The sequence below is a fragment of the Gigantopelta aegis genome, chromosome 4, assembly GCF_016097555.1.
Source record: "Gigantopelta aegis isolate Gae_Host chromosome 4, Gae_host_genome, whole genome shotgun sequence".
NCBI lineage: Eukaryota > Metazoa > Mollusca > Gastropoda > Neomphalida > Peltospiridae > Gigantopelta > Gigantopelta aegis.
This window is the reverse complement of record NC_054702.1, coordinates 11505852-11533690: the sequence shown is the minus strand read 5'-3', so window position 1 is coordinate 11533690 and position 27839 is coordinate 11505852. Positions and strand designations below refer to the sequence as shown.

The 27839-nt window shown below is 35.7% G+C and overlaps 1 protein-coding gene across 1 annotated transcript in view; it reads right to left on the bottom strand.

Moving 5' to 3' along the window:
- LOC121372659 (E3 ubiquitin-protein ligase RNF213-like) overlaps positions 1-27839 on the bottom strand; it is an 89853-nt gene that overhangs the window by 52459 nt on the left and 9555 nt on the right. The window contains exons 5-11 of the mRNA XM_041499106.1: positions 24014-24130; positions 23459-23560; positions 19991-20050; positions 19342-19536; positions 11236-11341; positions 6838-6872; positions 5984-6081 (exon numbers count right to left, since the gene is read on the bottom strand). Of these exons, the coding sequence (XP_041355040.1) occupies positions 5984-6081; positions 6838-6872; positions 11236-11341; positions 19342-19536; positions 19991-20050; positions 23459-23560; positions 24014-24130 (713 nt within the window). The remainder of the gene's footprint in view (positions 1-5983; positions 6082-6837; positions 6873-11235; positions 11342-19341; positions 19537-19990; positions 20051-23458; positions 23561-24013; positions 24131-27839) is intronic.

Sequence of the window (27839 nt, the reverse complement as noted above, 5' to 3'; positions counted from 1 at the left end):
ATTTTTTTTGATTTGAGTGTCTAACATTGAGTTTCTCATTGTAAAAGGTCAAAATTATCAAAAATTCACCCTAATTTCTGTGATTTTGTGCATAATGATTTTTTTTTTAATGTACAGTTATAGTGATAAACAGTTTTGATGGTATTCTGAATATATAACATAGTATTCTACTATAAAAGTATAATTTGTATCTGTCATTAATAATGAGTGGATCTTCAGGTTAAAATATACAGAAACCCCCCCCCCCCCAGGATTTCAAGACTTCACTATGAAACAATGGTTGCCCATAGCAACTATTGATGAAAACTAATATTATTAATGAACTAACTAGACAATTAGCTTCTTTGTATGTTCCTTATATCAGAACTACCAACAAGGTCATACATTACCATGTAGTGGCTGTTTGTTTGATGGCCATCTATTGTGTGGATGACCATGGAGTAACAATGTGATATGAAGTTTTATTGGATGGTATGGTGCATCTATTTTTTGGTGTAGTTTAGAGTTCTTAAGTTACACTGGTCTAGTATGGCTTTTCATGGTGTAAATGACCCATATTATCAAATTAACTTCAAACCAAGTTTGACAAAAGCTGTTCATAAACTTTAAGGTCTCACTACACAGATCACTTCCAGGTGAGAGTTCATTCATCACAGTCCACTATAGTTCCAAATTGTGACACACGTTATGGTTCACATATTCACTTCTAGGAAATGGTGAAGAATTAAAACAATATGTATGTTTAATGGTAAGCCTTCTGGCTGTATTTTGTCCATGTTGTTGTGTAATATTGTGCACTGACCTTTTGGGACATGGCTATATAGCACAGGAGACAGCCGGAGTGAATTGATTAATGAACCACCTGTTCGGACCGGTACTTCAGGCAGATACGGTCATATAGCAAAAAACTGAGACAGAAATGTCCTCAATTTTGGAGTGAAAATAAATGCTTATATAATGTATGTTTGCAATGGTGTATGTTGTTAGTGCCAACGAGAACCCGTTCTATTGGCAATCCTCATTTGAAGTTGGGCAATTTAACATGCGTGTCAACGGCAGATGACACCTGTGTAGTGAGATCTAACAAAAAGGCTTGGATGAATGGGGAGCTGTTTGCATGTTACTTGGAAAACATGAACAACCAAATGAAATGCCAGAAAAGACACATTTTGCTTCTCATGGACAACGTGCCTAGCCACATCATTCCAAAGAAACTTTCTAAGATAAGAATTAATTTCCTGCCACCAACCACGACAAGCCATTTTCAGCCACTTGATGCTGGCATTATCCAAGCAGTCAAGGGATACTATAGAAAGATGCAACTTCAACAACTTGTGCAGTGCATTGATGACAACAAAACTGGGAAAGAGCTTCAGTTACCACTCTGTGATGGGATTCGCTTTGTCAAACAAGGGTGGGATATTGTTAGTGTGATAACGATAAAAAATTGTTGGATCCACACTGGGATCATTCCACGAGAGCTTCACGAAGAGTTACGCTGGACAGCCGATGAACTGACACCTTTGCGGGATCTCGTTGGTGAAGTCACGCAGACTTTCCATCGATGAAGAGTTGAGAATGGATGTTGATGAATTTGTTAATGTTGACAAAGAAACCGAGACATTCGTAGATCTCACTGATGATTAAATTGTTCAAAGTGTGAGGAAAACTGATGACCAGAAAGATGATTCTGACCCTGAACCGGAAGAAGTTCCCTCATTGATTTGTGCGCGAGACACGATCAAAACAGTTCTTCGGTTTATAGAAGGTAATTCACATTCAGTTGAGTCTGATGTAAATTCAATGACTTCTTTCCAAACAAGAGTGAACGAGTCAATTTTGCTGAACACACAGCAGAAAAACATTCTGGACTATTTAAAAAAGGATTGACTTTGACATTGTTTAAATTTACTGTACACGTTTTTATATTTCCAATATTCAATGATGATTGACAAATTAAAATTAATGTTTAACTTGTCACCTTGTTTTCTCTTTATTTAGTTTTTTTTTGTTTATTGTCGTTTTAAACAAACTGTATGTCTAAAAGAACCATCACTTGCTGAAACAACTTTGCCATGAAATTAGTACCTTAGTTGGATTGTAATATTTCTGGCAAGCCTACCATCATGAAATATTTAATAAGAGTCCTGGTCACCACAGCTGCTGTAACTTTGCGCAGAGGTATAGCTTCTGGAAAGCAAGTATTTACGCACATTATCATCAGCAAATATTGATTGCCATTAGATGTACGAGGGAGGAGACCCACGAAGTCATTCAATACTTTGGAAAAAGCCTCTCCTACTATGGATATCAGTTTAAAGGGAGCGGGTGGAATTTTCTGACTTGGTTTCCCCACTTCTTGGCATATGTGACATATGTCTTACAAAACTCCTCAATTTCATCATACATTCCTGACCAAACAAATTCTGACACGATACATTCATACGTTTTCATTTGTCCCAAATGTCCAGCAAACAAACTCTCCTGACCCAAACTTAAAATTTCTGCTCCGTATATTTTTGGAACAACTACTTGGAATGTTGTTTTCTTCATGAGTACTCCCTTCTGCACATAAAAACATTCACTCGTTCCTTTTATTTGTGCGCGATCTATCACTTGTTCCCTTTAACGTCAGATCATATTTTTGTTCAATACACAATTTATCTTTACTCCAGGAAACCTGGGGAATGCCCCCTACATCATGGACTGACTGTTTTGTTTCTTCATTAGTAGTTACCAAATCGAGATCATTAGGCATTACTGCTTCAACCAACTCAGTCCCATTTGATACCCTAGTTATTTGTGTATTACACAGATCAACTGTGTCCTTATTGAGAGCCTGGTTTTTCTTTGTCACTGACCTAGTGGTAACACACGCTGGAAAGATTTCTACATCTACCCCAGTTTCTGTGCTAATGGGCTTCTTCATTATCTCTAAATTGGGACACCCATGACAACACTTCTCTGTTAAATCATTACCCAATAAAATGTCCAAGCCCTCAACAGGTAATTCATCTATCACCCCAAGCAGAACATCGCCAGATGTAAACTGTGATTCTAGTTTAAATCGGTGAATCGGTACCATTATGAAATTTCCACCTACCTACTTCCCCCAGTAGCTGAACTCTGGATCATATACTGCATTTTTAACAATTAAAGATTGCCACGCCCCCGTGATGCGAATAAAGTAACTGGTTTGCCTAAAATATTCCCTTTTGAAATATATTTATCAAACACCATGTTGTCTTTATGTCCTTGAAACTGAGAAGAAATGTCCACTGGTTGATTGCTATCCGTTTTAACAAACCCAACAACCCGTTCATTATCATGTTTCCTTGCAAAGCGGTTGGAAATTACACGTCCCACATTTTTACAATATCCACATTTAGGAACAAATGATCTACCATTAGCTGATAACCCCTTGGTTTTTGGTAGGGACCCCAATTTATGTGTAGACTCAGTCTTTCTAGTCTCAAGAAACCTTGCAGGCATGGTGGATAAAAAATTGCTAGTTTCCCCACCTTCTCCAGGTTTTCTAAACCCACTGACATTAAATTTCTTACCTGGAGGGCAGTTACTGTGAGCTTTGTGTATCAATGCATAGTTATCAGTAGTAGTAGAAGCTGTTTGCAATATATCAACCCTTTGATCTTCTACATGTATTTGAACAGACACTGGGAGACAGTTTTTAACTTCTTCCAAAACAATTAATTCTCTTAATTGGTCATAACCGCCCTGTACCTTCTGTGCCCGTGCCCATTTGTTAAATAAGTTTTCCTTTTTGTTGATAAATTCCGAATAAGTTTCACCATCACACTTTTTAAAATTTCGAAACGTTTGTCTGTATGCCTCGGTGGTTATTTGGTAGGCCATTAACACTGCAGTCTTAAGCAAGGAATAGTCTCTATAGCGTTCTTGTCTGATAAGGCATTATACACTTGAGTAGCTTTTCCACGGAACCTACTTTGAATTAAAATGCACCAATATTCAGCAGGCCATTTCATTTCCCTAGTTACTCTCTCAAACTGTTAGAAGAACTTCTCTACTTTACCCTCCTCAAAATTGGTGACAGACCGGTAGGCATCATTGACTCTAAAATTACTGGAGTTATTATCCCTATCCTGACTAGTTTTTTTCCCCTACCTCCATCCTATGTTCATGAATCATTTTAAGTTTAACTCAAACTGCCTATCTAACTGCTTTTCTGCCCGAGTAAACTCCTCTCTCTCTATTCTTTTTCTATCCATGTCCAATTGTTTTTCTTGAAGTTTTAATTGTCGAAATTCTATTTTCTGCTGAACAGTTAAAATTGAACTATGAATATGTTCTAATATATTTCCTCCCTCATTTTCTGATTCACTCTGTTCCTCCATACTCCCAAATAATCTCTATTACCCGAGCTCTGATATCAGTTACCGTTTTGTCATAGGTTATTAATTGAAAGATTATGTTTATTTGCCAATTCAATTAATTCGGCCTTTTTGCTTTTCTTAACAATGTACATGTATATGGTAGGGTTGTTCAACAAATCTTGATTCATATTTATTGACTGTGTTAATATTTTATATGGATACAAAAAATAAGCTATATATGTCACTAGAATTTCTCACGTCACTTTTGCACTGGAATAAAAATCACAATCCCGGAACGAGAACCCCATTTAAGATTCTTGTCACAGGACCGGCACAAATAGGTGATATACTTTCTGGTATAATCACCGAATTAGTTTGGCTCTTCCCGTCTAGGGAATGGGTGCTTTTTGTGCCCCATGCATAACAAGAACATTAAGAGAAGGTGTGACATTAGCTTATATGACAAATTACTGCTATCCAAATAAACTAAACAACCGACTAGGGTGAGTTTTAAAATGGTAATTATTAATATCACAATTGCTCACAATACATATATTACATTTAAATATTAATAACAATGTCTTATAAGTATTTTCGTATTTGGAGTTACGTGACAAGGAATGGATCGTTAAGTTAATAAGTTACCGTAACTTATTAGAACTCTATTGAAGAAAGGTGTGTTAAGTAATAAATTATAGCTAACAGTAGTTGTAGCCATATATTTATATAATATAGCCAATTTAAACAAAAGGTTATGCAATGAATCGGATGTCGCTGTGGACACCCAAAGATATCCCTGGAAAGGCTTGAAAAAGTGCCTTTCTTACATCTTTGGTATTGATTAGCGACAGTAAATGGTTAATTACACCTATCGTGACACTTAGTCGTTACATGAAGATAACTGATTCTAAGTGTAACTTGGCTGACTAAACCACTGGTAATAATGGATTAATTGGCTGATGGCCAATTAAATCAGTATACTCAACTGTACTCCAACACGAGCCAATATGTTAGGTGTTTCTAAAATATAATCACTAATATCATATAATATACCAGTTTTCATTACTAATCAGAAACAGGTACTGGTTCCAGGTGACTGGCTATAAATATACATATTTCAAACTCAACAATCGGTCAATTGACAGTATTTAGTAATAACTTCTTGTTACAAACACAGGATTGTTAACTATACATCATGTCTGTTGCACAACAGAAGGCCCTAATTAGGTGGTGTTGTTCATAGGAACAACAACTGTAGGCAAGGGGTCTTTAATGGGTAAACAAACTAAGAGCTTGACAGAATCCCGTCATAGTCGTTATGTTAAAATGAAATTACTGAAATGAATGTAGCCAAGAAATACTAATGCTTGACTGATCACTGCAAACAGCACAACATGTGTCAATGTACAGTCTGGTGCCAAAGTAAAAACTTGAACCTACATATATTATGGCAACAAGGTGCCAAGTAAGCCTAAACAAGTTGGGGTCTTGACAACTATTTTGTAATTGTTTTTTAAATCAGACCGAGTCCAAAATATTAAGGCGACTTCAACTTCTCACTACTAACAACTCAGCAAAGAAACCGTTCATTTTTTGCCAGCTAGATTAGGGCCTGATATACATGTACCTACCCAGGATCTTCAACATTTCCATCAGCTAGTTTGTTGCCAACTCCTCCTACTCTTAAACCACAATCAAGGCATCTGCCATCTGTAGTTGGCCGACCACACTGAAACAAATTTTAAGTAGAAATTCATGCAGATTAATAATAAACATTATAATGAGTGAAAAAACCACATCTAGTAAAAATGTAGAATTGACACACTTATTTAAATTTATATTGTTGATAAAATAATATCAATGTTTCAGTTTTGGTTAAGACATATGCAAGTTATGTTTTGTTTGTTATGTTTGAAAATTAGACTGAAGCAGCTTTCATATCCCAATATCTGTTCCAACCCTGAGTGCAAGCAGCATAACACATTTATCCACCTGTTTTGATGAATATAGGTGCAGGCATACATTATTCCAGTATATACCAAGCACACATTTTTCCTGAATATACTTTTATATTATTTATTATGATTTTTTATTTGTTATGTAAAGTAGCAATCACACCTTTCCATCTTATAATATAATTTCCTAATGTAAAATACTAGAAACACATCTACAATAAACAATGGAGAGGCAATAGGCAAAGGTGTTAACGTGCACATTCAGGGCAAGCTGTTGTTGCGCACGCCTGTCTTGGGCACAAGAGCCGCCCTTAGCCGGCTCTCCTCTCCAGGACAAGAAAGGATGGGGGGCTGGTGGTGGTTGGCATAGCTCTTTTATAGGGTGGCCGGGTTAACAGTGAATTAGTCACAGCATCAAAAGGATATTGAAGAATTGTGTATCATAAAGTGAAACAAAATATACATAATCTATCCTAAATAATTAAATAATAAAAATACATAATCTAGCTTGAAATATTAAATATACATACGTCAATAATAAAGTATGGATGACCATTGGGACAGCCTGAAATAGAGGATCACAATTAGAGCCCCAAAAATAAACTGATAAACAAGACACAACAAACAGGTGTTTTGAATCTCTTTTTTTTCAAAGCATTAAATATAGCATTTGAAAAAACATATTCACCAAGACATTCTAACCTGTAATGTAATCATTAAAGGAATAATTAAGAAAGGCTTTTAGACTTGTATGCATATGCAACCATATTTAAAGCACATTATCGCTTAAAATCAACAAGTATATTGGTATATTTAATTGATAAAATGCTAAACATGTGATGGCTATTACATATAACATGTTCAGCCATTTTGCTCTAACCCATCTGGTGAGTAGGGGTCTGATGCACGAACCGAGACAACTGAAAGTCTTTAACAAATTGTCCTGGATTATATATATACTCTTCAAAAGAAGAAACGCAAAACCACATTGTCGTAACATTTGGAGAATTGATTTAATTATTGAATGGTGAGTCCGATAATTACCAAATGTTGCAGGATTGTTCACAATTCACTCTAGTCCATTGTGAGTAAGTGATAGGACACACCACCAAGGTCAAGGTCATCTGGAGTCAATACCGGGTGTGGCCTCCGCGTGTGTTGACAACTGCCTGGCACCGCCTGCCCATTGAAGCAACCAGAGTATGGATGACGTCCCGGGGGATAGTGGCCCACTCGGCCTGCAAGGCTGCTGCCAGCTCGGGCAGGGTCTGGGGCTGTGGTTGTCGCTGTCGGAGGCGTCGGTCCAACTCGTCCCATAGATTCTCAATTGGGTTCAAATCCGGTGATGTCGATGGCCAAGGAAGGACATTAATGTTGTTGTTCTGTAGGAAAGCTGTTGTGAGACGTGCTGTGTGAGGCCTGGCGTTGTCATGTTGGAACACTGCGTTGGCGTTGGCCATAACTGGAACGATGTGTGGCCGGAGGATCTGGTCAATGTAGCCCTGTGCATTCAGGTTGCCCTGCACGTGGACCAGGTCAGTTCTGCCAGTGTGTGAGATGGCTGCCCACACCATGACACTACCCCCGCCGAATCTGTCCACTTCCTGCACGCAGTTTGCCGCATAACGTTCACCACGACGCCTATACACGTGACATCTTCCATCATGACGTCGGAGCAGAAATCGGGACTCGTCACTGAACCACACCTGTCTCCATCGCAGTTGAGGCCATTGTCGATGAATCTGGCACCACTGCAGTCGGAGTCGACGGTGTTGTGGTGTTAAGATGACACCTCGAACTGGACGTCTGGCACGAATTCCTACCTCACGTAGGCGGTTCCGTACGGTCTGGTCGGATATCCTGCACAAACCTGGTATTGCTGCGGCTGTGGAGGTGGCAGTAGTCAATCGTTCCCGAAGGTGGCGTACCCGGATGTAGCGGTCCTGCCCGGGGGTAGTGACCCGTGGTCGACCGGATCTAGGGAGGTCACGTGTTGATCCATGTTGCTGGTAACGGTCCCACAGTCTGGAGATGGTGCTTGGGGACACATGGAATGCCCTGGCAACGGCCGTTCTGGATTCGCCTGCGTCTAGTCGGCCGATGGCATTGTTTCTCTGCGGTTCACTGAGACGTGGCATGTCCTGGATTGTCAACTGTCGGCCAGATACAGAGGCCAGGCAAGCGAACACCCTGCACTTTTATACTGTCGGTGTTCATGTTGCACGTGCAGACAACGCACGTGCAGTGGTGACATGGTTTGCACGTGGCTGCGTTTTTGCGAATATTCACATTTTGGAACTTTATTGTACAGTAGCTGCGTTTTATCGAATGTAACCGTGGGAATGTGTTTGGGACATGCAATGACCTTATATTCACAAAGCATGAACCGGTAGGAAACATAAAATCGGAGTTATAACCCATTTGTACCCTTTTGCGTTTCTTTTTTTGAAGAGTATATGTCAAGATTTTGACGTGTGACTATGACAGCGATGTTCGAGACTTTAGCACGATTGTCACAGCATTTGTTGTATTTCTATTTATAAACAAGAAAACCCCTATAAATGTCTTTCAAAACACTCCAATATATAAACATATAAAAAAAACGCCTAAATACATCGATAGAAAATATTTCATTGCAATAAATATTATAAGACTTCATTTGACATTGATATTGTATAAGGAAACTACTCTTTACAATATTTGATGTGGTGAGTATTGCTAAAGTTAATATTGTGGCACTGTGGCACAAATCATTAATAAGGTAAAAAGATATGAAGAAAGCTGTTTTATAAAATCGGAGAAACTAGTGTTTCACAGCAACACGTCTGTTGCTTTTATATAGTTTTGAATAATTGTGATATGATAAGTTTTAAAATTAAAATCCATCACAGGATTATGGGCCACACTATTTAAAAATCCTAGATTTGTGCTTGCCTATTAAACCATACCTGTAAATCACAAAAAAAATATTTCTAAATGTCCCCTTTATGTAACATCGAAGACAATCGGATACCCTCTCCCAAGTAAAACAACACATGCTTTATTTATACAGTAAAGCATATAACATTGGCATCACACATTTTATATATCTATAACTTATAAGAATTATATAACAGATCACCAAAAACATTTTGATATTTTTATATATTTTAATAAAAATAATTTTATACGTTTTCGCTAGTTAGATATATTTTGAAACAACTCATAAAACATAGACGTCGGAAGATGGCGGTAAATGGTGTGTGTGTGTGTGTGTGTGTGTGTGTGTGTGTGTGTGTGTGTGTGACATTAAATATGAGGTCATATATAAATATGAATATATAAACATAATTTAAATTCTTCATAATCAACTCTGGTCATATTAAATCAGTTTCTAATGATGTAACATTATGAGCTACATTCTTGTGGTCTGTTAAAGTAAAAAAAATAAAATAATAATAAATAAAAATATTTATTCAAATCCATATTCTGATTGGCCCCCCACCCCTACTTCCCAACCAGTGCACCACGACTGGTATATCAATATCCGTGGTATGTGCTAGTATTGGAAATCAGTTGCAATTTCATCATCGATCATCGGTTGTAATCAGTTAGCACTAATCGATCAGCTTTCAATTATACAATCGGTTAGAATGTATAGGAACGTTGAAAGGATCGGACAAATTCAGAACTATGCACCTATTTAAAAAAAACCCCATATGATCATCTAAAATGTCTGAAGTAGTAATTTTTACTTTTAAATGTTCTTAATCTCCCAAACAGATATCTTTTATATGAAATGTGAATTTTGTTGCAGGTTTGTAGAATATTTTGGGGAACAATATAGCAAACGCATAAATGTAGAGTTCAAATAGTATATAACAGATTAATTTCTTCAATATAGGTCCATATCCATAAGCAACTGAAAAGCTACATTTAAGCATGATAGTTTATTCAAGTAGTTTGTTATACAACTGAAACAAAATGCGAGGGAAAACAGAAAATTGCTTAAAGTAAAAAAAAACTATACTTCAGACATAAAATATGCTGGGATTTGGGTTTGTTTTCACGTGTAGGTAAAATAAAAAATTACAATATATAAATACCCATATCATGATACACTTTTATTTTACTTTGTGTTAATGACTACTAGAAATCAAGAAACATACACAATATTAGCACACACATACTGGATTTAATTAATACAAATTCTGACGAGCAAGGAAATATTCACTGCAACTTTTTGTCAATGTTATGCTTTACAATTCTGTACTGCACAGCATGAGTATTAGAACCCAATTGAGTTTTAAGTTCTAATTTATTCCCTTTATTGCATGTTTATCTCATTATTCACCAACAAAAAAGAGAGAAGAAATTAAGAACTGTGGACTCAAAAATGTCAAATACCTCATGTATAATTCTATTCTGCTACAAGTTGTAAGTGTCTTTCAATTTCAGAAACTTGATTTTGGATAACGACTCCTCTATAGAGCACATTGATTAACTACCAGTCAAACATTTGGTAATTTCTGACAGTCTTACAGAAAACCTGCTACATTTGTCCATTAGCAGCAATGGATCATATATATGTACTTTTCCAAAGACAGAACTGCACACACAATGGTTTTTGATATACCAATTGTGGGGCACTAGTTGAGACAAGAAAAGAAAACTAAATCAGAAAATGGGTTGATGCACTGAGGTGATTTGATTCTATGAAGCAAGCACCTCCAGAGAATGCTTGATATACTAACTGTGTTCAGTAACAAACTAGAATTCCATAAAATTAAATCCTTTGTCTAACTGGTATATTGTTAGATTTCCCCTCAAAATTTCAAAACAAGAAAATGAATTAACAATGAGGAACTGTTAAACAAAAGCACTGATTTTGTAAAAAGAGTGTATTACAATTTCTCAGAGTAAAACGTTAACAGAAAATAAATGCTTACGATACACCACCACATTTTTCCATTGATGGTCCTTTTCAATATTTTCCAAAATAACCTGCTTCATCTTTTCGACGTCATCTTGTGGCATTGTTGGCAATAGTGTATCCTAAAATGGGAAAATAAAAATTGATCTTAAGTTAAGTTACAAAAATGTAAAATGTTTCATTAGAATTTTGTGTTTCTTATGAAGCCATCTTAAATGTTTAGGCATTGCATATTTTATGCATATTAGACTTTCCTTTCACAGATGTCTTAATTTTTGTTCCTGGAGTTTCTCTCTATAATAATGTTTGGACCTGGAGTAATAACTTAATTTTAGTAATAAATGCTTTAGTTATCTTTGGGTCTGGAGTCATGATGGCCTGTACTTGATAATCGATGTGTACATTTCCGTACTTTCATATTCAGTTATAGATATTCCACTTTGTGCCTTGTGGTACCCAGTATGTTACATAAAGCAGTTCAACAAACTAACTTGTCGACATATTTCCTCCACTGAAGTATGAAATTTATATTTGACATCAATTTGATATTGGCGTTTAAGGTGAGAACCCATGAGCCTGCAGGTTTTTGCATGCAACAAAAATGGTGTTACCAACTAAACACTGCAATGCACAAAGTATAGTCTTTGTCATGTTGTTAACAATGCTGTTTAGACTATCGATTGTAGTTACCAGGTCACATCATGCAAAAATGTAAAAATTGCATAACACAATGGGATCTATACCTCAAGACACTTAGAAAAAATGTACAATAAACTTAAGTACACATATAAAGGCTGCACAAGAGAAAAATACCAGTACAAAAGTGACATCATTTGACCTCCATCAAAACTTGCACACACCATACATTAAACCTGGTACTGCATTTATAAACTTCACCTGTAGACATAAAACACCTGAATTTACAACTGCAAAACAAATAATTGATGGAAAGACAAGTCAGTGAGATTGGTTCAGTAGCGGATCCCGGGGTGTGTGTGTGTGTGTGTGTGTGTGTGTGTGTGTGTCTCCCCCCCCCCCCCCTTTGAAAACCGACCATAACCTTTAAGAGGAAATGATGCCACTACATTTCACAGCAGTAGACTCGTTAACTAGCAGAACAATAGTGGCGTGACGTCACTAAGGATAGGTTCAGCGCTGAAACATACACAATAACATAACAAAATATCATCACCTATTACATTTGGACCTCCTCCCTTTCAGAAATCATGCATCCGGGCCTGTGGTTCAAGTCTTATGAGATTCAGCTAAGAGAGGATACCACAGAGCAACCTCATCATCTACTGTTGTCTTGAGGTTGTACACTACAGGGCCAGTGCACACCCCCCCCCCCCCCCACTAAATTTTTAACTTCAAATAAGGATTATCTATGAAATTAAATATGTTTTGGTGATCACGTGTTGCGAAATGACTTTGTGCCCCCCCCAGTTTTTCAAGGCATGCTACAGCCCTGCACTACTTAAAAGAAACTTAAGTAAGTAAAAGCAAAACTGCATGTATTTAATCACAGTATTCAAACTAGCAACATGCTCATAGGATCTAGAATACGGTGACCTGATGCCTGAGGCTAGTGTTTTTTTTAGATTAAAAAAAAAATTCTGGTTAAAAATAAATGTTCTATGTTTGTTAAAAACTAATGTGCACACAATACTGAAAGAAAAACATTCATGTAAAAGCGTTATTAAGAAAGCATGTGATGTACACTGTTGACAAACTACGAATTCTCATGTAAGAAGACGTACTGTACTCGTCGTAGTGCTTATAGCAATGTGTTTAAGTTGATGTTTATTGCAGCAATCCTGGGACCATTATTGCATCATTTAAGTCTTGATGTCAGGATTTCAGATGTGTTTTGTCCTTTTTTTTTACAAACTAATTTAAAACAATACCTATAACGGAACAATTGGTTGACCAAACACCTACAAAAAAATCCATGCAGTTGTCGAATATTCCAATGTTATTTTTATGTGCACATGCGTTAGCTTAGCCTTTGATAAAACTGAAAGATAGACTTAGACAAAGCAATTATGTCCAAGAATAAATTTAATAAAGATAATTAAATATGGTTAGTTTTTACTGTATCTTGTATGTCATATTTGAACAACCGTATTTTAAGTTAACATCATTTATCACAGCTATTTATTTATGTCCAAAAAATTATTTGAAAACTTACAAAAACTGCAACTACATGAAACTGCATTACTGCCATTGTTTTCAACAAAGAGACATCATGTCTGAGAGGAAAAACATTCACAACTATGAACCAATGCAGCTGTCCATGCCTTCTCAGTGTATTACTAGTTGTCAATTAATTCATTGTTACACCCACTCAACAGTTAGAGCTGTCAATTTATGTCATAGCAAGTGGCTTGTCTCATGTATGAAATAAACATGCCTTTTATTTTTTACTTGGGTGGACTACACAGCCAGCCAGGATGAAATTGAAAGTGTTACAATGTTTTAATATGTTAAGGCTGCATCCAGGGAGAAACCTTAATTTCATATTACTACATTTGAGTTGAATGATTTGTATTTTTCTTTCAAGAGCTTTGACCCTTCATGAATTTATAGCAGATTTTTAGAACAGCAGATTTTTAACTCAAAGCCAAATAAATATATTTATTTTTACAACATTCTAATTGGGCCTTTATTTGTAGAATAACATGCTTACAGGCCCATAGATATTGTTATGAATATAATAAAGTCCACTTTCAAACAATCATAACTGATTTATTATATCAAAGAAGTTTGTGCTTAGCATGTGTTTCTTGGTGGGCCCAACTCACACACCAAACTATAACGTAATACATATATGCTATGAATGGCTATTTAAACCAACATCATATATGGCTATTAATACCAACATCGTAACATCTCCCCTTTTTAAGATAAGCTATGATTAACTAAAATGTTTGACTCCAGGATCATTAAATCAATGCAACATTGAACTCTGAGAATTCTAAACATGAACTAGGTAAATTAAAATTAAACTATTCTGGCTTAAATGTCATTGTCTTTCAAAATGTTTCTCATCAGTTCAGTAAACCACTAATACTAAAGTAATACCAAACATTATTCCTTCTTGAATATCTTTGTAGTGTCCTAAAAGAACATTCTTCCTGAATGGTTCCTCAAAATTAACAAAATGCAACTAGTAATGTAATAGAACAGTAAGTCTTTAAACTTCAATGGTCGGCAGACTGGTCTCCCAGAAGATGTTTTCACTGGAGTCGAGGGTTGATCTAGATTCTTACTGGATTCTGTTGAAGGTACAATCAACTCAGTAGGAATAGACGACTCGATAACTCTGTCTCTTTCTGAAGTGAGTCATATTGAGCTGGTTGATCTGAAGTACACGTAGATGGTCTTCTCTGATCACTATTTGGAGTAACGAGTTGTAGATGATGACGGTTTCTGCGGAATACACCCTGAGGTGTCTTAACGATGTAAGATCTATGGTAGAGTTCTGCTTTCTTTTACCGAAGCAGTTGTAGTAGACCAGTTCTTATCACCTTGCAGTTTAATTCTCACAGTATCCCCTGATTCGAGATCAGACAGAGACTGTACCCGATGTCTTCGATCAAAGTAAAAACGATACCCTAATTTCGCCTTTTCATCTGCCTTTTTAACAGCTTGACGATTTGGCCATTGCGGACGAAGTTTCTTCTGCAATACTGTTAAGTTTGTCCTCATTTGTCTTCCCATCATTAACTGAGCTAGACTTGCACCTGTAGCTGAGATGAGAGTTGATCGGTATGCCATCAGTCCTAGAAACAGATCTTGTTGTTCCACAATTGTTTTAGCAATTTTGACTGCACTCTCGGCCTGTCCGTTGGCTTGTGGAAAATGTGGACTAGTGAATGAGCATACAAAGTTGTACTGTTTTGCAAAGCTTTTAAACGCTGCTGACATAAACTGTGTACCATTATCCGATACAATTTCCTCTGGAACACCCCATCGAGCAAACATATTCTTCATTTTCTCAATCATTGTAACACTTGAAATGTCCGGTAGGTATGCAATTTCCAAGTAACGAGAATGGTAATCCATCATGACTAGATAGTGTTGCTGCTTAATTTGAAAGAGATCTGTAGAAATATTCTGCCATGGATGAAGAGGTAATGGAGTCGGTCTCAACGGCTCTTTATGGTGCGATGACCTATGTATCTGACAAAAGTCACACGCTGAAACTTTTTCTTTGATCAGTCTTGAAATTCCTGGCCACCAAACAGTCATCTTTGCGCGATCAAGACATTTGGACACTCCTTGATGTCCATTGTGAATGGTTTCTATGATCTCAGAATGAAGTGAAACTGGTATCACAATTCTGTCACGATACAAAAGTAAGTCATTTGACACAGACAATTCACTACGTGCATCAAAGTAACCTTTCACTGGTTCTGGTACAGCTTGTCGATGAGCTGGCCAACCATTCTTTGTATAACTCATGGCTGCCTGTAGATCTTTGTCTTTGAGAGATTCTTCTTTTATCTTTTGAATTTTAGCATCTGAAACTGGTCTTGTTGATTCAATCTGGTTGACGAACAGTTCTACATCTTCTTCTGTTGTCAAAACTTCATCAATCTTCAAAGAACTGCACGATAATGTATCAGGAACAATCAGATGTTTTCCTGGGACATATTCGGCTTTCGCATTGAATCTTCTTAGATGCATTAGAAGACGCTGACATCGCACTGGTACTTTATCAAGATATCGAGTGTTAATGAGTGGTACCAAAGGTTTGTGGTCAGTTAGTAGTGTGAACGTGTCTAATCAGATATCGTGAGAAATGTTCGCACGCCCAAACACTTGCGAGATACTCTTTCTCTATCTGTGCATACTTTGCTTCTCCCGAAGTTAAAGTACGAGATCAGAATACTACTGGTTTTAGCTGTTCTTCATGGTCTTGGAAAAGAGCTGCACCGATGCCATAGCTGCTGGCATCTGCACTCACAACTGTCTGCTTAGCCGGATCGAAGAAAGCTAAAGCTGGTGTTGACATCAACATGTCCTTCACCTTAGAGAATGAATCCTCCTGTTGTGGACCCCAATACCATGCACTGGATGATTTTAACAAATCTGTCATTGGTTTCATGACTGTAGACAAGTCTGGCAGAAATCTTCCCAAATAACTGATCATTCCCAAGATGCACCTCAATTCAGTCAAGTTAGCTGGAGATGCAAGATCACGAATGGTTTGAACCTTCTCTGGATTTACATGAACTCCATCGCCACAGATAATATGTCCATAATACTGGATCTCGGATTGACGAAAGCAACATTTGTCTTTGTTTAGCTGAAGACCAGATTTCCAAACTTTTGCAAGAACTTGGTTTAGTCGCCAGTCATGTTCTTCAACAGTCGAACCAAAAATACAAAATGTCATCCATTCAAGCTTCAGCTCCATCCTGATTGTCAAGAATATCGGTCATTTTCTTTGAAAAATCTCTGGCGCCAAGGTAATCCCGAATGGAAGACGGCGAAAGCAAAATCGACCCATTGGCGTAATAAAAGTAGTCAGTTTTGAGCTATCCTGATCAAGTGGCAACTGGTAGAATCCATTTGCAGCATTGAGTGTTGAAAACACCTTTGCCCCAGAAAGTTTAGGAGCGATCTTCCAACGTAGGTAATATAAATCGTTCGCTCTTAACAGCTTCATTCAATTTCTTTAGATCAACACAGACGCATACTTTTCCATTTTTCTTCAATACTGGTACCATTGGCGCACACCAATCAGTTGGCTCTGTGACTTCTTCAATAATACCTTCATTTTTCATTCGGTTTAGTTCATTTTTGACTTTCGACAAAAGCGGAAACGGAACTCTTCTTGAAGTTGCAACACTGTACGGCTTAGCATCATCTTTTAGCACAATCTTGATTGGTTCACATTTTAGCAGGCCTGGCTTTGTAAATATGTCACTACCAATTTCTTTGATTTGCTCAATGTGTTTTACAAATCCCATGCCTTGTGAAACCGAATGACCTAACAAGTTATTCACTTGGTTTCCTGCCACAACAAACACACGAAAATAATATTTCTGTCCTTTGTAAACAGTATGTGCCACGAATCTACCTTTGCAGTTGAGTTTACCTCCAGGACTGTTCAATATCTACTTAGCTGGCATCAGTTTCAGTCGAGTTGGAAAAGCGAGGTATGTACTTTCAGATATGACAGTAATATCTGTGCCCGTGTCAATTTTGAATTTGACAGCAGTATTATTCAGCTTCAAAGTTATTTCCCACGGATCAGCTTCATCAGAACATGTGATGGATCCAAGAAAAAATGCATTGCCCTCACAATCATCGTAACTGGCAGAGACAACTTCTTGAACACCCTGTTGATGATGTGACAACCTATAGCATGCTTGAAAATGGTTGTATTTGTTGCAACCATGACACCACTTTCCCATTGATGGACATTTTGCATTACGATAATGCTTACGATTACAGTTGTTACACAAAGGTGGAGTTTGCATTCTATTCTGCATGTTTCATGGTTTGTGCCAAGGCTGATAAGTAGAAGTAAGTGGCGAAGATTTACTGAACTTCCTTGTGCTGAACTTGCCTGTTTGTCATTTGAAAATAACTTCTTCCAGGTTCCCTGTACTTGTGGAAGCTTGACCTTGACCTTGATCCTTAATCTGACTTTTTACAAGTTCTGACTGTCTCACTATTTGTATAGCTACATCTAATTCTAGATCTGCTTTTAGCTGTAATCTCTCTGACAGTTTTTGTCTCTGACATAATTGATCAAATCTTGCTCTCTCGTGAATGATATTTCATTTCGGTACGAAATGTTCCTCAAATTTGTGCAAAACTACGTTATAGTTATCTGTGTCAATAGTGAACGATCGAAATACATGTTCTGTTAAAATTCTTCGATGGGTTGAATTTTGGCATTTTCAGATTTTCGTTCAATAATTAACAAACCTGTTAATTTTCTTCGTGACGTAGCATTTTTGAGCACTCTGACACCATGTTATGAATATAATAAAGTCCAGTTTCAAACAACCATAACTGATTTATTATATCAAAGAAGTTTGTGCTTTCTTAGCACGCGTTTCTTGGAGGGCCCAACTCACACACCAAACTATGACGTAATACACATGTTATGAATGGCTATTAATACGAACATCGTAACAGGTATGAAATTTGGAGTGAGGGAGACAGTCTAGTGGGGGAGATAAACCAGTTTATTTTTATCTGTATTTACATGAACATGGAACAGGAAACAACACACATATGTTTGTCGGGGGTGGGGTAGGGGGTGCACATGCCTCTGCACTGGATCCTACAGTCCTGGCTTAAATCGTGTTAATAATTTTATTTATTATTCATGATTAATTATTTTTAATTTTCTAATTCATTGAATGAAATAAGCAAAATAAACACTACACTTCTAAGTTAGGAACATATATTTTGTTCAGTGCATAATAGCAGCATCTATAACAAAATACACTGTAACATTAGTACACTGTAGATAAAATCGGTTGACAATTAACAGTTGCTAATTTAAGCGATGTTCATTTCGTCTGCACGTGAAAATTATGCTTTGCCACACCTCAGAACAACAGCTGTGAACTGTGAAAAAGCTGTGTGCAACGAACTGCAATACAAATATTAGTAGCTAGAAATAGCATCGATAAACACAACCACAGATTTGTAAGAATGCAAAATTAATATATTTAATCTTACAATATTTACACTGTTATTTTATTTATTATTATTTTAAAATACATACATGTATAAACAAATGAAATGTGTACAGGTATCAGCATTCAGACAGTGTTTGTTCTGCAGTTAAGAGTATGATAGACTGTCTGGGCATTTGTAAAGTTTACCATTTGTTATAATCTGGAAATGAGGCTCTATCGGATAATCAGCTATACCGGTTATTAGCATAAATTTGACACGCACCGGGGCTATGCAATTAAGCGGATTTGAATATATATGACTACAGTACTTGTTCCAACAAAATAAGTGATTTTCTGCAGATGGCCTAATTCTGTATCAGATTGACATTTTGTACATGCATGTATAAATGATAAATTTATAATACATTTTCAGAAAGTAGAAACTGAGAAAGAAAAAAAATTATATTCACAGTGAAAAGAGCTGGATTTGTAGCCATGGTGATCAGTGGATGTAAGAAATTCTTCTTTTTCTGGCAGTTTCTCAGAACAAGAGAAAAGTGAAACAGCATGCAGAGGATGCTCTGATCTCTCAGACTTTGTCCTGGCTGGAAGTTCAGCAGATGAGTTCGTTGTCCAAAGCGATTCTGTAGCAGCTTGTGCAGATCCTGTAAAAACAAACAACAAAATTAAAAAGTAAAGTTAAAAAAAAATCACAAATAATAAAATCCATGTAAATTGCTGATATAAATATTGATATTGTTTTGAGTTCACTTAAAATGCATTCTGTTTAGCTATTTAATAATAGTGAATTAATATGCAAAGAAATAGCTTTTTGTAACTTTTACACACAAGCAGATTAATGTAGATAATGATAAAAGAAATCCACTACATTAAATTAACTATGGGTTTTTTAAATTATTAATTGAAAATTTTTATATGCATAGGACCCACAAACAGGATGTAATGTCTGGAACAAAAACCCTCCAATGGGTTCTTGGATTTATCACATATTATTTCTTTGGATTTATTATTTCTGTTTACTATATATATTGGGGAAGGTAATATAACTGTTTAAAAACTGGGCAAATTTACTGAAATAAAACAAGAATATCTACTTACAATATTGCTTATACTTTCTGTACTGTCTGCAAATATGTCAAGATTTTCCACAGCTTTGGCCTTTAATAAATACACACAGTATGCCCCTATAAATGTCAACTTTTGGCAATAATACAATAATCATCAATAAATAGTGTTAATGCAAATAAATAACAGAAACCTGTAACAAAACATAATTAATTAGCGATGTTACAATAATCAATTATAATTTTTTTTTTTTTAACCAGTTTGGCTCTACTGATGAGACAATTGATTAAAAAAAATCTATAATCAATTATGTGGGGAAAATGTTAACTATAAATGTTTTCCAGTTTATATGATAGAATTAGTGTAAATATGTTGGGGTTGGGGTTTGTTTCATATGTACATAAAAAAAGAAGATATTGAAACATTATTAAAGGTAAAAGTACCCATTTGTAGGGTCTAGATTTCATTAAACAAAACAACAGGTGCATGGTCCTTATATTCTTTCTTATGTTAATATACTTCTACCTGATTGTGTAATGGAAAGTGTAGTAATGCAAATGTAATCAGTTCGTGCAATTAAAACAACCGTAATAACATTATAAAAATTTAATAGTGTAATTTTTATCTGGTTAAAAATGTCATTTGCTGGTGTCAAATAGACAATATAACACCCAGAAATCTCAAACCTCCATATGATTAACTCCTAATTTAACAAGCATTATGAGAGTACTGCTGAAGCAACACATGTACCATACTGCACCCAACAAAATTTCAGCTCGATATCTCAATGTATTGTGCACAAAAAATCAAAAAAATCCAGAAAACTAATTTTTGGCCTTTAACTTTGTCAAAAATAGGTAAATCGCCATGAAATTCTAACTTGAACTCTACATGATCAAGCTATACACAAAATGTCAGTTCAATAACTCAATTCATTGTGAAAAAACATCTGGAAAACAAATTTTGATATTTCCTAAGTTCAAGGGCTATAACTGTAAACAAGAGTACCGGTGATGTACATGACCTAGTATTTGTATGGTTTGATGGTTCTGTAGACACCTATATGCAAGATATGGTATGGACAAGGATTTACTGTTCTGTGCAGCTGACTGTAAAAAGTAGGTCACAGTGACCTAGTAATAGTACACGACACACTGCCATCCCAAGTTGTTCTTACATGTGAGGTTTGATGGTCCTGTATGCATCTGTATGCAAGATATGGTCCGGACAAGGATTTACTGTTATGTGCAGTAGACTGAAAAGTAGGTCACAGTGACATAGTAATAGTATGCGACACACTGCCATCCCAAGTTGTTCCTACATGTGAGGTTTGATGGTCCTGTATGCAAGATATGATTCGGACAAGGATTTACTGTTATGTGCAGTAGACCGTGAAAAGTAGGTGACAGTGACCTAGTAATAGTATGCGACACACCACCATCTCAAGTTGTTCCTACATGTGATGGTCCTGTTTGCATTTGTATGCAAGATATGGTCCGGACAAGAAAAATTTAACAGACATGCAGACATACAGATGGATGGACGTACGTACCTATGAATGGTATGGTCTGGACAAGGATTTACTGTTATGTGCAGTAGACTTTGAAAAGTAGGTCAAAGTGACATACTAATAGTACGCGACATACTGCCATCCCAAATTGTTCCTACATGTGAGGTTTGATAGTCCTGTATGCAAGATAAGGTCCGGACAAGGATTTAATGTCATGTGCAGTAGACTGTGAAAAGTAGGTCAAAGTGACCTAGTAATAGTACGCAACACACCGCCATTCAAAGTTGTTCCTACATGTGAGGTTTGATGGTCCTGTATGCATCTGTATGCAAGATATGGTCTGGACAAGAAAAAGTTAACAGACGGACGTATGTATAGATGGATAGATGGACAACGCCATACCATAATACGACCCATCATAGACGGGTGTATAAAAATGGGTAACTGAAAGTCACACTTGACCTATAACAGTACATGATAAAGTCATTCACAAAATTGCATCTCACTATCTCAAGGCATTGTCAAAAAACCATCTGGAAAACTATATGTGGGACATATGGATGAACAGACACAGACAGACAGACAGACAGACAGGAGGACAGAAATAAAACCTTAGTCACCTCCAGATGAACCGATAGGGGACTAATAAGACACCCATCAGCCTATAAAACTCTGTGATTTAATTATCAATTTTGTCAGTAGTACATACATGTAATTCATTATTTGTAAAGATGTCCCTTATGTTAAATTTTAATACTTTTATAGAAATTCAAAAATATATCTCTATTAGTTTGTGAAACTGCTTAAAAGAATCATAGAACCAAGTTTCAGAACGATTCGATCAAAACTCCAGGAGAAGATAGCTAGACTGTTAAAAGTTTTTATTTCTATTTAAATGTCTAAAATTTAATTTAAAATCTTAAAATTTCTAAAATACCTCCCTATTCATTTGTGAAAACTTCCCTTGATAATACTTATTCTAAGTTTCAGAACTATCCAACCAAAACTTAATTTTTAATGATAATTTCTATTTAAAATGTTTAAATTTAATAATTAAAAATTCAAACTTTTTAAAGTATCTATTATTTTGTGAAGACTGACCCTGAGAATACTTACATGTATATTAAGTTTCAGAAAACCCAATCAAAACTCTAGGAGAAAGCAAGCTTTCAAAATCTCCAATTTAAATGAACAGATTTAATTAATATTAAAAATTTCTCTCCTTTATTAAGTGGAGGTGCCCCAGAGGATCATTGTACGAAGTTTCAGAACAAGTCAGTCAAAACTGTAGAAGAAGATAACACTTCAAAGGAAAAGTTGATGGACGGACACCAGACAATTTGGTATTAGGAAAGCTCCGCTGACAAATGTCATAGCGAAATTAACAACAAGAATTGTATGGAATTGTCTCGCCTACCATAAATAGATTTGATGTTGCTTATAATTGTACCCATAGATGTTCCTATCAATGCATGTAATAACATATTTATTAATTATAATTAAATTTTAAATTAGCTTTATAAAAGAAATAGTCTGTGCTTTAACATTAATTACTAAACTAGCTCATTAAAAAAAATGTCAACTTAAATTTAACCCCTCCAAAACGTTTTACAAATTAATAGCAAAACATTTTTTAAACATGCATTAAGATGCAATAAGGTGCAATTATAAAACATGTTTTATTGGTAAAGGACTTCTAGCTTTTGTGAAAGGGATCAATGCACAAACGGAACATTGAGTTAATTGAAAAAGTATTTAAATTAAAATTTAAAATATCAAAACAATTTTTAACATACACTGAGATGAACATTCATAGTTGCAAATATAAACCATGTTTCATACTTTTCAGTTTGTGAGCAACAGAACAAAATGTAAAACCAAACATAATGCAAAAATAAATGTTAATGTCATACCTATTGGAACAGTAATGCCTATTTCTCATCTTTTAACTTATCAAGGTAACACAATAAGGAATTTAAACAGGGTCATACCAAGGCTTGGTCTTGTTGGACATCAGGTTGAACATATTTCAAAGTGACTTCATGGTGGATGGCTAGGATCAGATGCATCTGATTCAATGGACTAGCCATTTCCTAAAATCAAATTATCCAAATATTACTATTACATTAAAACGTAAAACACTGACTGGAATGAAATTTATGTTTCACAGTTCCATGAACGTACCAACATGTTTTCAAGAAAAGCAATCATTGATAGCTATTTTAACCTTGTTTTATTCAAAATAAAAGCATTAGTAATAAACAATAACCAAACATGAAAAGATTGGAAATCAAAATAAATGAATGGAAGTTTGACATACAACCCCACAATTAAAAAGAAATAAGAAAAGTTTTGGACCATCAATGAGGTGAGAAACTACCATACACATATGCAGCATTCAGCAAGGTTAATGATTGGAACTAATCAAATGATATTGTGCATACCAAAGTGAATTTGTAACCACTTTGTTAAATCACTCTGGGTCATAAATGATTTCAGCGATCTATAAATACACAACATAACATTAAGATAGCTTGTATACTAACAGTCATGATGGATTCCAGGTGAGTCACATCTTCCCCAAGAAGTGTTTTAGCCACCATGTCGCGAATCTTCTGATAGTGTAAAGAACAAACCACATATCTATCTGGACATTCCTTCACCTAAAATACAAATCATCTGTTAAAGGAGAACCCAAGTCAAATATGAGCCTTATGTGTTGGAAAGATGCATACCCAGTCCATCAACACATACCGACACTTTAAGAAACGAAAAACACGTAATTTTAGAATTAATAAAAAAAACATGATTATTCCTGCTAAATAGCGGCACTCATTTTGTTTATTTTTCGTCATGTCTGGTATTCTAGCTTGGAAGGAAGTAACGTCAGCTCCTACCAACTCCTGTAAGCACAGTGTAAACAAACACAGTATTTATGACAAGGTGCTTCGCTTTTATCAACCTGACTTGTAAAACAACACAAATGACTTGATAATATAATAAACTATTTAACTAAATATATTTCAATTTACATTAACAGAACAAAAAAAAAGAAGCATACTATTAGGCCTATTGGTAGGCTATGTTGGAGCAAAAACGACCATCCACGAAACCCAAGTGATAATTTTATTTTCTTTGGGACTATATAATTGGTCAGTTCTGTGATTTTAGATAGGAAAGTTTACTTAATCAAGAGTTTTACATAATTATTTACAGTAATAAACCACAATCAGCTGATAATGATCATTACAATTTTAGGGGTGGCAGGTTATTTGTAAGAGAATGTTTTAATTTTCTACGGCAATATAGTGACACGGGTCCTGATCCAATACATAATAACTTAATTAGTGTCTACATTTTCTCCATACCATTAAACAAAGACTAATATTAGGACATGCCATGTCGCATCAGATTAATAACAAATACATCACAGTACCCTGTGATATTAATAATACCAGTACATATTTTTGTGTCTAGACAGCGGTAATTAATTGCTTTGTCTAGTTACCTACCAAATATATACCTGCCAATCAGGAATCGCTGGTGGAGGCAACTAAAAGAACAGACCAATTATTTAAGAAAACACTACGTTTATCATTTCAGTATGTAGGTTAATGTATGGACAAAACATGACACAGTTATTTTGATTTGTTTTGTAGCCACTTTGACAATGGTGGTTTATCTTTTTTGAAAAATAATTTATACTTGTTGCTTGTCTACTGGGATGAATATTATTAAAGAAGATTACGATGCATGCCTATTTCATAATCACGCAAAAATCAGGTATGTTTGTTTCTTCTGTTCTAAGACTAATTCCTGACGGGATGTGTTAAGCCCTCTCCAGAGGGCATATTCACTGGGATGGAACAAAATGGCTGCTCCTATTATATATAATAGCCTTCACCTTTATCCGTTTTATTAACTAAATATACCAATATACTTTTCGATATTAAGCAACAATGTGGATTATACATGGTTGAATATTCCTACCAGTCCAAAAGCCTTACGTGTACATTCCTTTAATGTGATTACTATTACAATACATAAACTAATTAAACAAATTTCAAGTACACGCAACCACCATTTGCAAAAGCAATCCATTTTGCTATCAACACTTTCTTCAGATTTAACTTTACAGATGTGATGAAAGTACTGAATTTGAAAAAGCCCCATTGTGTTGGTTGCTCATGCATGGAATTCAATTGGCTTGAATATACACAACAAAAATCAGTGAACAAGAAATGAAATCAACAGCACTGGCCTCTTTATTTCATTTATAGTCTATAAATCTGAATGAAAAACCGTAATACATGATCAGAGTCATATCTCTGCACAATGCAGCATCAAATGGGTAGTTGGCAAAATAGTAGTTGATTCCACAGGACAGCCACACCCAAAGAGATTCTTTACTGGTGATTTCATCCCTCTTGCACTGCCACAAAGACAGAGATCATTAAAATAAGTGCAACTGTGCCCAATCCTTTTGTTGTTTAAACAATAAATGTTTTCAATCCACCAATTACTGTCATAACAGTGATCATATCATGTGTTTGCAAATTGAGCATATCCTGCCCCACCAGTGGCACCCATCATGACTACTGCTATTAAGTCTGTCACTTCATCTAAAATTATGAAAAAATAATAAATGTGCAAGAGTTTCACAAAAAAAAAAAGAGATGAAAAAGTATGCTCATGTTCAGTGATGCATCGTATTTAGAAGGTATAGCCTCCAAATGTCTACCATAAACCATTTTAAATGCTCTCAAGTCCCTGGACAATATAACCCTGATGAACCAACTGTGCCATAACGATATGGCATCATTTGAAATCTGCATATACAATTGAGTATGCTCTAAGGTATCTTTGAAGTTGTGATAGACATGTAGACACCAAAAGCTAGAGCAGAAAGTATATTGCTCGACAAAGGGAAAACTGAATATTGGAAAGTTGAAGCCATCCCTTTGTCAAACAGCTTAGCTTGGTGACCAGTATCGCTTTGAATCTCTGTGCATAGATCGAGGTAGGAAACTGATTTAATACCTTCAGATATTTCTTTTATTTCATACTTGTGGATAAATCAATGGAATGTAATCTGTATTCCAGATATTATTGAATGATATAAGATCATCAAAATAGTGGAAAGTAAAGTTAAAAGTTTTAGACTTTGTTTTGATTTAACCTGGTTATATAGTCAGAAATACTGATTCTTATGCATAGAGAAACAAATTGGCGAGGGATTTTTATTTCCAGTCTATGTGTCCAAGCCCCAAATTTGACATACATGTTGTCAATGAGGAAGTCCAGCATATCACGTCTGTCTCAGTATACTGTAGTCTGGATTTACTCTTGGTTTTTACATGTAAGTTGTCCATATTCGTGGAATAAATATTTATATTTAATTAAGGTGAAGAAGAGTGGTATGGTATTTACTTTAACATCTTCATAATGATGCAAGAAACAACGTATTTTCATCAATCATTGGTATCGTGAACTATTTGTGAAATATACAGAAATTACACTTGTGTTCATGAGTGTAACTATAAATGTCGAACACATACTGATAGTATAAAAATAATCTACTGAAATGTACTCTTGTTGAAACAATTTACTCAATAAATATACAAAACTGATAAAACTTATGGTTTATTTATTTAATTGGTCTCTTCTCCGACATGCCTTGATTACTGTTTAGACATGTGACGTATGTGTATCCAGTCGCTGTCTAGAACATATACAGAAATCAAAAGAATACATGTGCTAGTTGCATTGGTAGTCTAGTGTGGAGGTGTTAATAGGTCTAAATTGAATTGATCAAGTTTATATTTTTATTTAGTAACACTCGGGTATCAGTACCTGCCCATGGTATATTGGTATTTGTTGTGAGGTTTTTTTAATGCTTTATTGCCAAACACTTGAAACTGCAGTTGTAACAATCAGACTCGGTAGAGCAGTGGGTAAACCATCGGCTCCAACCCAGAGCGACTTCTTACGGGCTCAATGGATAGGTGTAAGGCCACTACACCCTCTTCTCTTTCACTAACCAACTAACAACTAACCCACTGTCCTGGATAGACAGCCCAGATAGCTGTGTGTGCCCAGGACAGTGTGCTTGAACCTTAATTGGATATACCGGTAAGCACGAAAATAAGTTGAAATGAAATGTAACAATCACTAAGACAACACCAGTCAACTCGGTGTATTGTTCCTGAAATTAATGCGATCATAATATTAATGCAAAAAATGTGAGTTTGTGTTATTTGCATTAATAATATGACACATTTATTTTTTATGTTTTGTCTATGTGTCTCACGTTATTAAAAACACCCAAAACACCAAAGATTAAAATTCTAATATATTTATAAAACACACTGG